This window comes from Budorcas taxicolor, chromosome 10 (genome assembly GCF_023091745.1).
Source record: "Budorcas taxicolor isolate Tak-1 chromosome 10, Takin1.1, whole genome shotgun sequence".
NCBI classification, from domain to species: Eukaryota; Metazoa; Chordata; class Mammalia; order Artiodactyla; family Bovidae; genus Budorcas; species Budorcas taxicolor.
The window spans coordinates 50913390-50928555 of NC_068919.1; the positions used below are offsets into that span (position 1 = coordinate 50913390).

Sequence of the window (15166 nt, forward strand, 5' to 3'; positions counted from 1 at the left end):
CTACATGTCCCTTCCCTGCAAATAGGTTCATCAGCACTATTTTTCTAAATTCCATATATATGCACTAATGTTCGATACTTGTTTTTCTCCTTCTGACTTAACTTCCCTCTGTATAATAGGCTCTAGGTTCATCCACCTCATTAGAACTGACTCATATTCGTTCCTGTTTATAGCTGAGTAATATACCACTGTGGATATGTGCCACAACTTCCTTATCCATTCATCTGCAGATGGACGTCTAGGTTGCTTCCATGTCCTGACGGTTGTAAATAGTGCTGCAGTGAACATTGGGGTACATGTGTCTTTTTCAGTTATGGTTTTCTCTTCATATATGCCTAGTAGTGGGATTGCTGGGTCACATGGTAATTTTATTCCTAGTTTTTTAAGGAATCTCCATACTGTCTTTCATAGTGGCTGTATCAGTTTACATTCCCACCAACAGTGCACAGGGCTTCCTTTTCTCCACACCCTCCCCAGCATTTACTGTTTGTAGATTTTTTTGATGATGGCCGTTCTGACCAGTGTGAGATGATATCTCATTGTAGTTTTGAATTGCATATCTCTAATAATAAGCGATGTTGAGCATCTTTTCATGTGTTTGTTGGTTATCTATATATCTTCTTTGGAGAAATGTCTGTTTAGATCTTCTGCCCAATGTCTGTTTAGATCTTCTGCCCAGTCTTTTTTTGATTGGGTTGCTTTTCTGATATTGAGCTGCTCTGGTATATTTTGGAGATTAATCCTTAGTCAGTTGTTTCATTTGCAGTTATTTTCTCCCATTCTGAGGGTTGTCTTTTCATCTAGTTTATAGTTTCTTTTGCTGTGCAAAAGCTTTTAAGTTTAGTTAAGTCCCATTTGTTTATTTTTTTTATTTTATTTCGATTCCTCTAGGAGGTGAGTCAAAGAGAATGTTGGCTGTACCTTATGTCTGTTCTGCCTATTTTTTCCTCTAACAGTTTTATAGTTTCTGATCTTATGTTTAGGTTCTTTAATCTATTTGGAATCTGTTTTTGTGTATGGTGTTAGAAAGTGTTCTAATTTCATTCTTTTACATGTAGCTGTCCAGTTTTCCCAGCACCACTTACTGACGAGACTATCTTTTCTCCACTGTATACTTTTGCCTCATTTGTCAAAGATAAAGTGCCCGTAGGTACAGAGGTTTATCTTTGGGCTTTCTAGCCAGTCCCATTGATCTGTATTTCTGTTTTTGTGCCAGTATCATATTGTCTTGATTACTGTAGCTTTGTAGTATAGAGTGAAGTTGGAAGGCTGATTCCTCCAATTCCATTTTTCTTTCTCAAGATTGCTTTGGCTATTCAAGGTCTTCTGTGTTTCCCTACAAATTATAAAATTTTTTCTTCTAGTTCTGTGAAAAATGCCATTGGTAATTTGATAGAGATTGCATGAAATCTGACTTTACTACCCAAAGCAATCTATGTTTTCATACTATAGATTCTTCCAATCCAAGAACGTGATATATCTCTCCATCTGTTTGTATCATCTTTGAGTTCTTTCATCAGTGTATCTTCATAGAGATCGTTTGTCTCCTTAGGTAGGTTTATTTCTAGGTATTTTATTCTTTTTGTTGACGTGGTGAATGGGATTGTTTCCTTAATTTCTCTTTCTGATTTTTCACTGTTAATGTATAGAAATGCAAGGGAATTCTGTGTATTAATTTTACATCCTGTGACTTTACTAAATTCATTGAGTAGCTCTTATAATTTTCTGGTGGTATGTTTATCAATGTCATCTGCAAACAGAGTTTAACTTCTTTTCAGTCTGGATTCCTTTTATTTCTCCTCTGATTGCCATGGCTACAACTTCCAAAATTACGTTGATTAATGATGATGAGAGTGGGCACCCTTGCCTTGTTCCTGATCTTGGAGGAAATACTTTCAGTTTTTCACCGCTGAGAATAATGTTTTCTGTGGTCTTGTCCTATACGGCTTTTATTATGTTGAGGTAGATTCCTGCTGTGCCCATTTTTCTGGAGAGATTTTATCAAATGTGAGTTGAATTTTGTTGAAAGCTCTTTCTGCATCTATTGAGATTATCATATGCTTTTTGTCTTTCAGTTTGTTAACATGGTGTATCACATTGATTGACTTGCATATATCAAAGAATCCTTGCATCCCTGGGATAAACCCCACTAGATCATGTTGTATGATCCTTTTAATGTGTTGTTGGATTCTGTTTGCATGTATTTTGTTGAGGATGTTTACATCTGTGTTCATCAATGATATTGGATGTAGTTTTCTTTTTTGTGTGATAACTTTATCTGGTTTTGGTATCACAGTGATGGTGGCCTCATAGAATGAGTTTGGGAGTATTCCTCTCTCTGCAGTTTTTTGGAAGTGTTTGATAGGTGTTAGTTCTTCTCTCAGTGTTTGATAGAATTCACTGTGAAGCCACCTGGCCCTGGGCTTTTGTTTGTTGGAAGGTTTTTGATCACAGTTTCCATTTCAGTGCTTGTGATTGGTCTGTTCATAATTTCTATTTCTTCCTGAGTCGGTCTTGGATGGTAGTTGTACTTTTCTAAGAATTTGCCCATTTTTTCCAGGTTGTCTATTTTCTTGGCATATAGTTGCTCATAGTAATCTCCGTATTTCTGCACTGTCTGTTGTAAGTTCTTTTTCATTGTTTGCTGACGTTTTAATGATGGCTCTTCTGACTGATGTATGTTGGTACTTCATTGTAATTTGCATTTCTCTACTAATTAGTGATGCTGAGCATCTTTTCATGTGCCTGCTGGTCATCTATATTTCTTCTTTGGAGAAATGTATATTTAGGTCTTCTGCCCATTTTTCCATTGAGCTTTTTTTGTTGTTGTTGTCTACTTATATAAGCTGTTTGTGTATTTTGGAGGTTAAGCCCTTGTCTGTCGCATCATTTGCCAATATGTTCTCCCATTCCGTGGACTGTCTTTTCTTTTTTTTATGGTTTCCTTTGCTGTGCAAAAGTTTGTAAGTTTACTTAAGTTCCATTTGTTTATTTGTGTTTTTATTTCTCTTGCCTTGGGAGACTGATCTAAGAAAACATTGGTACAATTTAGGTCAGAATGTTTTGCCTATGCTGTCTTCTGGGTGTTTTATGGTGTCACGTCTTGTGCTTAAGGTGTTAAGCCATTTTGAGTTTATTTTTGTCCATGATGTGAGAGTGTGTTCTAATTTCATTCATTTATATGCTGCTGTCCAGCTTTCCCAGCACCACTTGCTCAAGACACTTTCCCCCCATTTTATATTCTCTTCTCCTTTGTTGGAGATTAATGGACCTTAGATACATGGGTTTGTTTTTGGCCTCTCTGTTCTGTCCTATTGATCCATATATCTGGTTTGGTACCAATAATACACTGTTTTGAATGCTGTAACTTTGTAATATTGTCTGAAGTCTGGGAGAGTTATGCCTCCTGCTTTTTTCCCTTAGGACGGGCAATTCTGTGTCTTTTATAATTCCATATAAGTTTTTGGATTATTTTTCTAGTTCTATGAAAAATGTCATGGGTATTTTGATAGGGTTTGCATTAAATCTGTAGACTTTATGTCGCATGGCCATTTTAACACGTTACTGATCAGAGATATATTATGTGTTTTGTTACCTGAACATTATTGACTAGAGATGTTTCCGTATTCATTTACATAACAAATCGCTGGCCACAAGTGTTAGTTTCTGCAAAAACCCCCTGGTCAGTAATGTGTTAACAGTATTAATTCTTCCAATCCAAGAGCATGGGATATCTTCCCTTTCTCTGAATGCTCTTTACTTTCCTTTATTATTGTTTTATAACTCACAGCATAAGTCTTTCACCTACTTGGTCAGGTTTATTCCTTTTTTTTTTTGGTGCTATTTTAAAAAGTTTTTTTTGTTTTTACATTTCTTTTTGATATTTCATTGTTAATGTAAAGAAATGCAACCAATTTCTGAATGTTAGGCTTAAATCCTGCTACTTTGCTGAATTCATTTATTAGCTTGAGTAGTTTTGTGTGGAGTTCTTAGGATTTTATATATTTATATTTATATATATATATATATAACCATGTTGTCTGCATACAGTGAAAATTTTACCTCTTCCCTTCCAGTTTGGATACCTTTTATTTCTTGTCTGCTGTGTCCTAGACTTCCAGGAGTATGCTGAATAGAAGTGGTGACAGTGAGCATCCCTATTTCACATTTTAGCAGGAAAGCTATTACCTTTTCACCACTGAGTATTTTGTTGGCTGTGGATTTGTCATAAATGGCTTTTATTATGTTGAGATATGTTCCCTAGGAAATGGATCCAAAAAGAAGATATTGCTGCTATTTACATCAGAGTGTGTTCTGTTTTCCTCTAGGAGTTTCATAGTGTCTGGCCTTACATTTAGGTCTTCAGTTTGAGTTTTCTTTTTGTGTATGATGTTAGGGAGTGTTCTAATTTCATTCTTTTACATGTAGCTATCCAATTTTCCCAGCACCACTTATTGAAGAGGCCGTCTTTTTTCCATTGTACAGTCATTTGGATACTACTTTTTCCAATCCAAGGATATGGCATATCTTTTCCCTCTTAAAAGCTCCCTCCCTGGGTGCAGGCCCCATCCCAATTCTTTCTTTTCCCTTTTATCCTACGCAGTTATGTGGCGATTTTCTTGCCCTTCCCAAAGTCTGAGGTCGTCTTTGAGCATTCAGTAGATGTTCGATGTGAACTGGTCCACTTGTAGATGTATGGTTAACGTTTTTGTGGGAGAGGATGAGCTCTACGTCCTGCTCCTCCACCATCTTGAACCCCCTTCTCCCTGGAGCCAGACACTAGTTTTAGCAACTTAAGGTTGCTAGGTAACACACACACCCACACACACACACACACCCACACCCACACACACCCACACCCACACACACCCACCCACACCCACCCCCACCCCCACCCCCACCCCCACCCCCACACCCACACACACACACACACACCCCCACCCCCAATGCATTCAGGAGCTCACAATTAGATGGGAAAAACACATACTTAGATCGTTGTAATGTCTTAGGTACTGTATAAAGACATAAGGAGCTATACTGGATGCTCTGTATTTGCCTGTTCAGATCCATCCCCCCCTTCTCTCCCCTATACCCTGGGAAGCTGCCCAGAAGGTAGACATCAGCAGACCCCCTCACCCATTACCTTCCAGCTGGTTTGGACCTGTTAGGAGGTGGAGGCAGAGAACGGAGCACAGGCAGACCGAGCCATCTGCTCCCTCTGCTCAGGCTGCAGCTTGGTAGTTGGCTACATTCCTCTAGCAAAGGCTGTGCTACAGCTCACCCCTTCATCTCCTCTACCAGCTTTCTCTCCCCATCTCTTCAGGCCCAGGCTGGAAACAGCTGCCCTCAAATTTGTACACAGTCATTTCATTTAAGTGTCTTCCATTTTCCCTTCCTGCCAAGACCCTGAGCAGCACAAGAACAAACACATGATGGGCAAACTGAGGGCAGAACAAGTTAGCTTCACTGGGAGGAAGTCAGCCCTGGGAAGGTGACTCCTGAAGGATGCCTAGGCATTCCTCAGGTGAGTGAGGAAGAGGTGGGCAGTACAGGCAAAGAAGGGTGAACACAGAGGCCACAGTGTGAAAAGGAGACATACTTAGCCAGGACTGGAGCAAAGAGTTCAATGAGGATGAGGTTGGGATGGAAGGGGGAAGAAGGGCCCTCTGTGCCCTGCTGAGGGGTTCAGAATGAGACAGTGAGCCGTTTTTAAGGAGGGCAGGATATGCCCCATTTTTATTCTAGCAAGATTCCTTGGCACCTCTGAGGGTTGCCTATAAAGGCCTTAGTCTGGAGGCCGGAGGTTATTTGGGAGAGTTTTGCTATTTAGAAAGTGAGAGAGACCATGAGAACTCAAACTGAAAATCACACAGGAGGTAAAGTAGCAAGGAAATGTTAAGATGATATTTAGGAGGCAGAAGTAACAATTTTGTGATGATAATGGAGAAAAATGTCCCATTTCTTTTTCCTTATAGACATATAACCACTTTTCCCAGCTTCCCTTGAACTTTGGTAGACCACATGACTCTACAGGCAGAAATGATTTCTGTTACTTGCAGGTTTAGCCCATGTCCATTTTGCTGCCAAAGATATTTTCCTAAAAGGACAACTGGAGCATACTACTATTCTTCAAACTCTTCATTCTCCCCCTTGCTTCCTGGATGGACTCTCATCTCCCCTGCAGGGTATAAAGGCCTCTACCATCTACTGTTCTGTCTCCCGCCTGGCCCCTCCTCATTTACACACTGCTTCACAGTCTGCCATCCTCAGCTTCCCCTCATCAAATCAATCTGATGAATTCCTACCTGTATTTCAAGAATCAAACCTTGTCCCCCGATTCTGCACAGCAGTGATAGAAACCATCATCCCTTTCTCTGTGTGCCCTCGGTTTTCTCGAGCAGTGCTGCTCAGTTTTCTCCTTCCACAAGGTTCCCTTTTGCTAAAGTTGCCCCCATCAGTAACACCTCCCATCGGGCTTCCGTGGTGGTTCAGTGGTGGAGAATGCACCTGCCAATGCAGGAGAATAATATCTTGCCATTTGCAAGACACGGATGGACCTTGAAGACATTAGGGTAAGTGAAATAAGTCAGACAACGTATCTTATCCATATGTTAAAAAAAAAAAAAGAACAAAAACCAAGTTCACAGATACCAAGAAAAGATGGATGACTGCCAGAGGAAGGGGTTGGGGGATGGGCAAAATGGGTGAAGGGGTCAAAAGGTACAGACTTCCAGCTATAAAAGTCATGGGGATGTAATGTACAGCATAGCAACTATGGGTGATACTGTATTGCTTGTTTGAGAGTTGCTAATAAATCATCACAAGAAAAGAGTTTTATAACTAGATACAGCTACCCAGGTGGCTCAGCAGTAAAGAATCTGCCTGCAATGCAGGAGACGCAGGTTCGATCCCTGCGTTGGGAAGATCCCCTGGAGAAGGAAATGGCGACCCACTCCAGTATCCTTGCTGGGAAATCCCATGCAGAGAGGAACCTGGCGGGCTACAGTCCATGGGGTTGCAAAGAGTCGGATACACCTGAGTGACTAAACAACAACGACAACAAACACCTATTACCGTGCGGTGATTTTCAACTACGGTTGGGAGACAAATTCTTAATAAGGTGTATTAGAAGCCTGGGTGTGGGGGATGTTAATCTTCACATAACTCTCCCAAGAGATTCAATGTCTTTTCCACACTCTCCTCCCCTTGAAAATGACTGTCACAGAGGCTTGTGACACCCCTGGAAGCATCTCACTGCACCTGCTGGTCTGTACATCTGCTTCTAGCTATAATTTCGTGAAGTGTGAAAACCACATCTTGCTTATCTTCATGACCTCAGCAGCTCACTCAGGCCAAACACAGAACTGTCAGTACACAGATGAATGACCAAGGCAACCAGAGGATGATAGATTTTGAGGAACGAGTGGTAACAATTTCACCATCACATGCTACAGAGAGGAATCCACAGGATATCACAGGTCAGGAGTCCGCAGGGACCTGACCAGGCAATTTAGTGGAGTGCCAGGGGCATAAGCCAGATGGCAATTTGTGCCAACTCCTGTGAAAATTCCACAGAACAGAAATAGTCTCTGGTGACACTATCCTAAAAGCCCATAAAGTTCAGAAATATTTATAAAGGTGAACCCTCTGGGTTTCAGAAACAGGCTCTCATATCTCAACCTTTCACAAAGAATTGAGGTTAGTTTTTTTAGTTGATCACTAAGAAACAACAGGATTTCAAGAACACAAATAATTTCAACCACAGAATGAAAATTCAGCCATTTTCTTTAACATATTAAGGCTATTGTTAACCTTTTATTAATCCATAAAGGGGCAGTTCCCTGGGGCAAACAAAAGCAGAGTCAGCAAATAATGCCTTGACAAAAAGCTACTTTGTGTTCTGGTTTCTACAATAGAAATATGAAGATGTAGGCATTTTAAAGTACTTACTATGCGCCGGGAACTTATGACTGCAAGGAATATTTTTCATTAAAATGTACCTATTAAGACTTAATTTATGAGTTTACTGGAAACTGAGTTTCACTAAGGGACAAAGGAGAGAAGTCTTTTTTTCTTTTGGTATTTTGTTTTCCACTTTTCTCTTTGAAGGCTAGCTGACCTAAAATTGCTCTCAATGGCCTTAATTAATATATATCGAACTTCTCAAATCTGACTCGTGAGTTTTGCCTTTAATGAGGTGTTTAGAAGCCCCTGGCATCAGGGTGAATGCCTTTGACCCCTTCCCTCTCTCCTTGCTTTCCAGAAATCTATGCCACACAAAGACGAGATGAAGGAGAAGAATTTGAGAAGGCGAACCTGGAGCCAGGGACGGGACTGAGAAGATGAGACGGAACACTGGTCTCCAGAGGCTGGGGAAGCGGGAGTGGAGCGCATGGAGCATGTCACCAAGGAAAACGCCAGCCCCGCACCAGTGAGTGAGTCCAGGTGCAAAGCTCAAAGGTGAGCGCAGAACCCTGAACTTATGGCAACTGGGACTGTGGTGATGACAGAAATATGGAAACATGGCCATATACAATGGACACTTTATATCTAAATCATCTTAGCAACTTTCAGTAGGAATGACGATCAGAATCTTCCCCTAGGTAAGGAAACTGAGATTCAAAGAGGTTAGGCATTAGTTCAAAGTTACAGATAGACCCAGAGGCACATCCAGGACCCAAACCCAGGGCTGATTTCCAAGCCATCGCTCTTAACCACAACTAGAGGATCTGACTTTGATGGAAAAAAATGTGCTCAGCTATGGATAGGGTGGGTATGAAGATGAAGCGGTGCCTAGCAGGCAGCCAGGAATGAGGACTTGTACGCAAGAGAGGTGTGAGCTTCCTAACCTCTGCAAATCTCAGTTTCCTTACCTAGGGGAAGATTTTGATAGTCAACTGACTTCCAATTAGAGCTGCTCTATTTTTTCTGTGCTCCCTGAGCAGCTCTAATTGTTAAGTCAGTCATGTTTTACTCTTTGCAACTCCATGGGGCTGTAGCCTGCCAGGCTCCTCTGTCCGTGGAATTTCCCAGGCAAGAATATTGGAGCTGGTTGCAATTTCCTACTGCAGAAGATCTTCCCTACCTGGGGATCAAAGCTGGTTTCCTGCGTGGCAGGCAGATTGTTAGCCACCAAATGCTGTTAGCAGTAGCACAGCATGTAACACCTGCAGGTATCGGGAGAAATGGGTCGTGGGTGCCATACAGCTTTCCAGCAGCACGGGCTTTGTGCCCAGTGCCTGGGACACACTGCAGCACCCAATAACACAGCTGACCAAAGACCTCGTCGATCACTGGGGCTTCCAGAGTTCTACACAGTGTCCAGTGTAAACCACTGACACCAAACCGCTGACAACTGAAAAATTCAACACATACGGAAGCACTAGCCCCTAAATTAAGCTGTCAACCAACCAACCCAATCAAAAAATTGGCAGAAAACCGTAATAGATGTTTCTCCAAAGAAGAAATACAGATGGCCAGGAGGCGTATGAAAAGATGTTCAACATCACTCATTATTAGAAAAATGCAAACCAAAACTACCATGAGGTACCAACTCACCAGTTAGAATAGCCATCATTAAAAAGTCAACAAACAACAAATGCTGGAGAGGATGCTGAGAAAGGGAACCCTCCTACCCTGTCAGTGCAAATGTAATTTAGTGCGTCCATGATGGAAAGCAGGGATTCCTCAGAAAACTAAGAGTAGAATTACCATATGATCTAGCAGTGCCACTCCTGGGCATGCTGCTGCTAAGTCGCTTCAGTCGTGTCCGACTCTGTGCGACCCCATAGACGGCAGCCTGCCAGGCTCCCCGGTCCCTGGGATTCTCCAGGCAAGAATACTGGAGTGAATTGCCATTTCCTTCTCCAATGCATGAAAGTGAAAAGTGAAAGTGAAGTCGCTCAGTTGTGTCCGACTCTTAGCGACCCCATGGACTGCAGCCCACCAGGTTCCTCCATCCATGGGATTTTCCAGGCAAGAGTACTGGAGTGGGGTGACATTGCCTTCTCTGCTCCTGGGCATATATCTAGACAAAACTCTAATCCAAAAAGACATGCACCCCGATGTTCACAGCAGCACTATTCACAATAGCCAAAACATGGAAACAACCTACATGTCTATTGACAGATGAATAGCTAAAGATGTGGCCCATATTTACAACAGAATATTTACTCAGCCATAAAAAACAAAAAAATAATGCCATTTGCAACAACATGGATGGACCTAGAAATTATCATAGTAAGTGACGTAAGAGAAAAACAAATATCACTCATATGTGGAATCTCATTTTTAAAAGATGATACAAACTTATTTTAGAGAAGAGAATGCCAGTCCAATCCAGTATTCTTGCCTGGAGAATTCCATGGACAGAGGATCCTGGCAGGCTACAGTCTGTGAGGTTACAAAGAGTCAAACACAACTGAGCAACTAAGACACAAACTTATTTACAGAACAGCAGCAGACTTATATCAAAAACAACTCACAGTTACCAGAGGGGAAACACTGGGGAGAAGGATAAACCAGAAGCTTGGGATGAACACGTGTACACTACTATGTACAAAACAGATAACCAACACAAACCTACTATAGCACAGGGAACTCTGTTCAATATCCTGTGATAACCTATATGAGCAAAGAATTAAAAAAGAAAGAATACACGTATAACTGAATCACTTTGCTGTACACCGGAAAGTTACACAACATTGTAAATCAACTATACTCCACTAAAATGTTAAAAAAATACTTGATACCATGTCTTATATGTAAAATCAAGGTTTGATTTAGATAATAGGAATACTAGCTATTTATTAAGTTCTTCAGTTACCATGCTAAATTCTTTACATACATGTTTTCATTTAATTCTCATAACAGTCCAATATGATTTGATAGTCATCATCATTTCCATTGTAAGGAGGAAATCACAGAGGATTAAAGGAGACTGAGTAACTGGCGCAGGGCTGTGCTCAGCTGGCTGGGCAGGGACCCCCACAGCCTAAACCTTCCCAGCTGGAGGGTACGGCAGGAGACCCAGAAGGAAGAACAAAACTCACCTGCGTAACAGGCTTAATTCATTACTTTTTATGGATCTAAGATATTTGGGGAGCCTGTTTTTTAAAATATTCTTGAAAACACCATGGAATCTTTTATTAGTTAGATGCCAGTTTGAAGTCTTAAGTGAGAACCAGGGATTCTTTTAGAACATATATAACACAATTTAGCAATCTCTACTGAGCATTTTAAAACTATAGATGTACCACACCAGGACTCCAGAAGTATGGCTCAAATCCTGGCTCTGTGGCTTCTAGGAAATCCCTGTATCTCTCTGGGCCTCAGTTTTGGTGTCTATAAAACAGGGAGATTAGATCTGGGGCGGGGGTTCCCATTTGATTGTGACCACAGAGCTCTTTATTCAAGCAAAATCTTACTTGGAATCTAACATATAAAACACACTAAAAACTGAGTTTCTCAGGTTGGGTGTTTTTTCTGTGAGGGGGGACGGTCCCCACAGGCCAGCTCCTTGCTTACCTCGTTGCCCCCACCCCGAACCCCCTCCTGGAACCTGAGCACAGAGTGCACAGTTCCAAAAAGCACAGGTGGGAAACCACGGCCCCACCTCACCCCTCAAGAGGCCGTGCTCCTCGCCCCCCAGACGTGCACGGCGCCTGTCACATAGTAGGCACTTCATAAATACTTGTGAGAGAAAGAATGAAAGATTACCCTGCCTTTTCGGAAATGGGGATACGTAGTTTTCATTTCCTCTGCTGATTGCCCCAGGTAGTTAAAGTGCTAAGATGGATCCTGGGGGAAACCAAATGTTACATTTATGGAAAAGCTGCTTTTAGATACTGAAGTGGCTTCCAAGTTCAGCGCGGCCATAAGTTAAGGGTCTGTCAGCACTTCCATTATGAACACCGCTTTGTGGTTTCATAACTTACCCATAAAAGTTTGCTTCAGGCTATCCCTCAGCATACAAATTGAAAACCCTGTTTTAGGCCAAAATGTGGGAATTAGAAAACAAACAATTTATTGGTTTCAGACATAGTTTTGTACCCGTCTCAACCAAATAAGATTTATTATGTGGGCAATTAGAGGGGACTAAGCCACTTGGTTCTTGAAAAATTAAAAAAAAAAAAAGGAAAATAGCAAACCTATTTATATTTTAACAGTTGTCCCTGGGTATGATCAATCATTCTTTTGGGTCCTATTTTTATCAAGCACTTTATCCCCTGCATTGATGAGACCTGGAGTCTATTTATACATTTTTTCCTTCTTTTTTAAACATTTTCTGTTAATGGTATCAGAATGAAAAATATTGCCTTGTTTTTAACCAAAAAGCAAGCAACGTAAATGAGACATCTCAAAAAAATAAATAAAAGAGCTTAATCCTGCTTTTGGTAAGTATTTTGAGAATGGCAAGTATCTCATTTTAATGAACAAAAAAGACAACATCAGTAATGAATAAACAGGGATATGAGACATTGTTCTACAGTGTGAGAACTGGTTAGAGCTGAGAAGTCACCTGGCCAACTCGCTGACTTACCAGGTCAGGAAACGGAGGCCCCAGCTAACAAGAGTCTAGCCTAAACATGTCCCGCAGCTCCTAACCCCGAGGACGAGAGCTGGGTGTTCTACAGCCCAGCTTGGCGATCAGCTCATTCCTGTTTCCCATGGATGTAACCATTTAAGCCAGGAGTCTCCATTTTCCTGACCTACTCATGTCTACCACCACACACACACATGCCCCTTACCATACAAGAAAACACCTTCCTGCACAAGGGTACGGCACTTTGTGACTCTGGTTACCCAAGTCACAAGCCATGTACCATCAGTGCCCTTGGTATGCACTTGTTTTCTGTCCTCTTGGAGCCAAGCACAGTTTTGAGCACCTAGAGACACGGGGTGGGTTGCTGGGTCACAGGTGCTAACCTGACTAGGGAGAGACCCAGGCACTGGGCTTGTGAGCAGCTTAACAACACATGGCTCAGTCCTCTAGCTCAGAAATGCAGCTGAACAAACCAGTTATAATTCCTGTTGGTGTATTTGTGAATCTGATCTAGTGCATGAGAACACTGTTACAGTACTAGGGAGCAGCAGGGCTTAGAGTCTCCCTGCTCTTACTAAAGCACCTCACAGGGCCCTCTCACACTGCTGAGAATGTCTGCCTGTACACCTGATTTCCCTTGCAGCCTGCACTCTGCGGCAGGAACCCAGTCTAATTCCTCTCCTTATCTTCACTGTCTGGCACAGGGGAGGTGCTCAACAGATGTGTGCCAAATGAACAGATAAATGAATAGACGAAGGAACAAATGCACACACTTGCTATGGGGCTCATCTTCTCTCTGCAGTGGCCTCCCCAGGTCTCCCCTGGGCCATGCATGCCCCAGGCCTCCGCACAGCCTCCCCACTCCACAGAGTCCAGCCAGACCCCTCAGCAGCCACCACTTCTCTTTGCAGAAATACTTTTGATAGAAAGAATGCAATTCTGGGAATAACAGCACACTGAAAGTATTTTCTTGGGTCAAAGGGGAATTTGAGTTGGAACAATAGGAAATTCTTAAATACCTGGGTAGAAGATCACAGCCCACTCCAGCCTCTCTGGTTTCCACTCCAGTCTTGGACTGGGTTTCTATTAAATAGTCCAACCTGCTTTGTAGTTCATTATTCTAGAGATGAGGGGGGAAAGGGCTGTTAGTAAAGCAAATGCGTTCCCCCACAAATACATATGATACAATTTGTATGTATTATCCGGATTTTCCCCTAGACACAGACATCTATCACAGAGTATTTTTAAGTGCCTCTTCTACAGTAGGAATTGAAGGAATACATTGACTGAATTCTTACAAATAGCTTTATGTGCATGGACATACGTATGTATCCAATAATATCCTACTCTGTACCATTATTTGCTGCTTTTCGCCCACTCAACAATGTGTTGTGACTCTTTCCATGTTTATTAGTTTTCTTTTTATGTCAACAAACTATTTTAATGGGTTCATAGCATTCCATTGTATGGATCTACATTATTTAACTAGTCTCTTACTGATGACCTTTAGATATTTATCACATTTTTTGTAATTATAAATAAGGTACAGCTCATGTTTTAAAACTCCCTCATTAAACTATAAAATGAGTTTAAGTCTATTAACTTAATTTAGAGGGAAATACCTCTGTAACTTAATAATTAGTATTTTGTAGGTGTGGAAAATTCAGAATCTCAAACATATAAAGTAGAACAAGCTCCTTGGGATTAAAATTAGCATTCTGAAATAGTGTTTTTTTTCCAGGCCAGAGCCAAACATTACATAGGTTGATGATTAGATGCTCAGGAATTGGAAATTTGCCCCATGGGGGAAATGAAGGACAAAGGAGCAAAAGAGTTAGGGATATTGAAATGAAAACAGATGAAGTGCTGCTGCCTAAAACCCAAAGGACAGGAAGATACACCTTTTAAAAAATTCAGACAGTGGTTATCTCTGTGTATAAAGATTTTTTTATTTCTCTTTTAAAGTTCTATATATTTTCTGTAATGCTAGACTAAATTTTCATGAGGCAATAACCATAACTATGCTCCTGACTGTATTCCTCAAAACACAGTATGTAGTATATGCAAGATAAATATGTATTGAAGAAATGTATAAACGCCTTGGAAAGTGTGTTAGTCGCTCAGTTATGTCCAACTGTTTGTGACGCTATGGACTGTAACTTGCGGTTCCTCTGTCCATGGGATTCTTCTCCAGGCAAGAATACTGGAGTGGGTTACCATGCCTTTCTCCAGGGGATCTTCCTGACCCAGGGATCAAACCCAGATCTCCTGCATTGCAGGCAGATTCTTTACCAACTGAGCCACCAGGGAATGAGTGTTTTATTTGCATAATCAGAAAAAAATAAGCATTTGTCTTTTCTAAGCTGATGCTGAAGCTAAGGCACTGTATTCTAAGACCCTCAGCAACACATGAAAGTTGAAAAGTTATTTGGAAACAGAAGCTCATTTGTTCTGAAAGAGCTCTTGCTCTGGATGGGTGATAACAAGGTGCAAAGCAGCAGCTCTGGTGCAGACTCAGGTTCTGCAGGATGTAAAGGTCTAGGAATCCCTTCTGATAATGGGAAACGGTGTAAAGGAAGAGAAGGCACTCCAGGTTCCCTAGCTGCTGACAAGCCATGACTG

At 41.5% G+C, this 15166-nt stretch overlaps 1 protein-coding gene across 1 annotated transcript in view; it reads right to left on the reverse strand.

Moving 5' to 3' along the window:
* MYZAP (myocardial zonula adherens protein) overlaps window positions 1-15166 on the reverse strand; it is a 141806-nt gene that overhangs the window by 32937 nt on the left and 93703 nt on the right. Inside the window, exon 12 of the mRNA XM_052646324.1 lies at window positions 13564-13664. Coding sequence (XP_052502284.1) covers window positions 13564-13664 — 101 coding nt within the window. The remainder of the gene's footprint in view (window positions 1-13563; window positions 13665-15166) is intronic.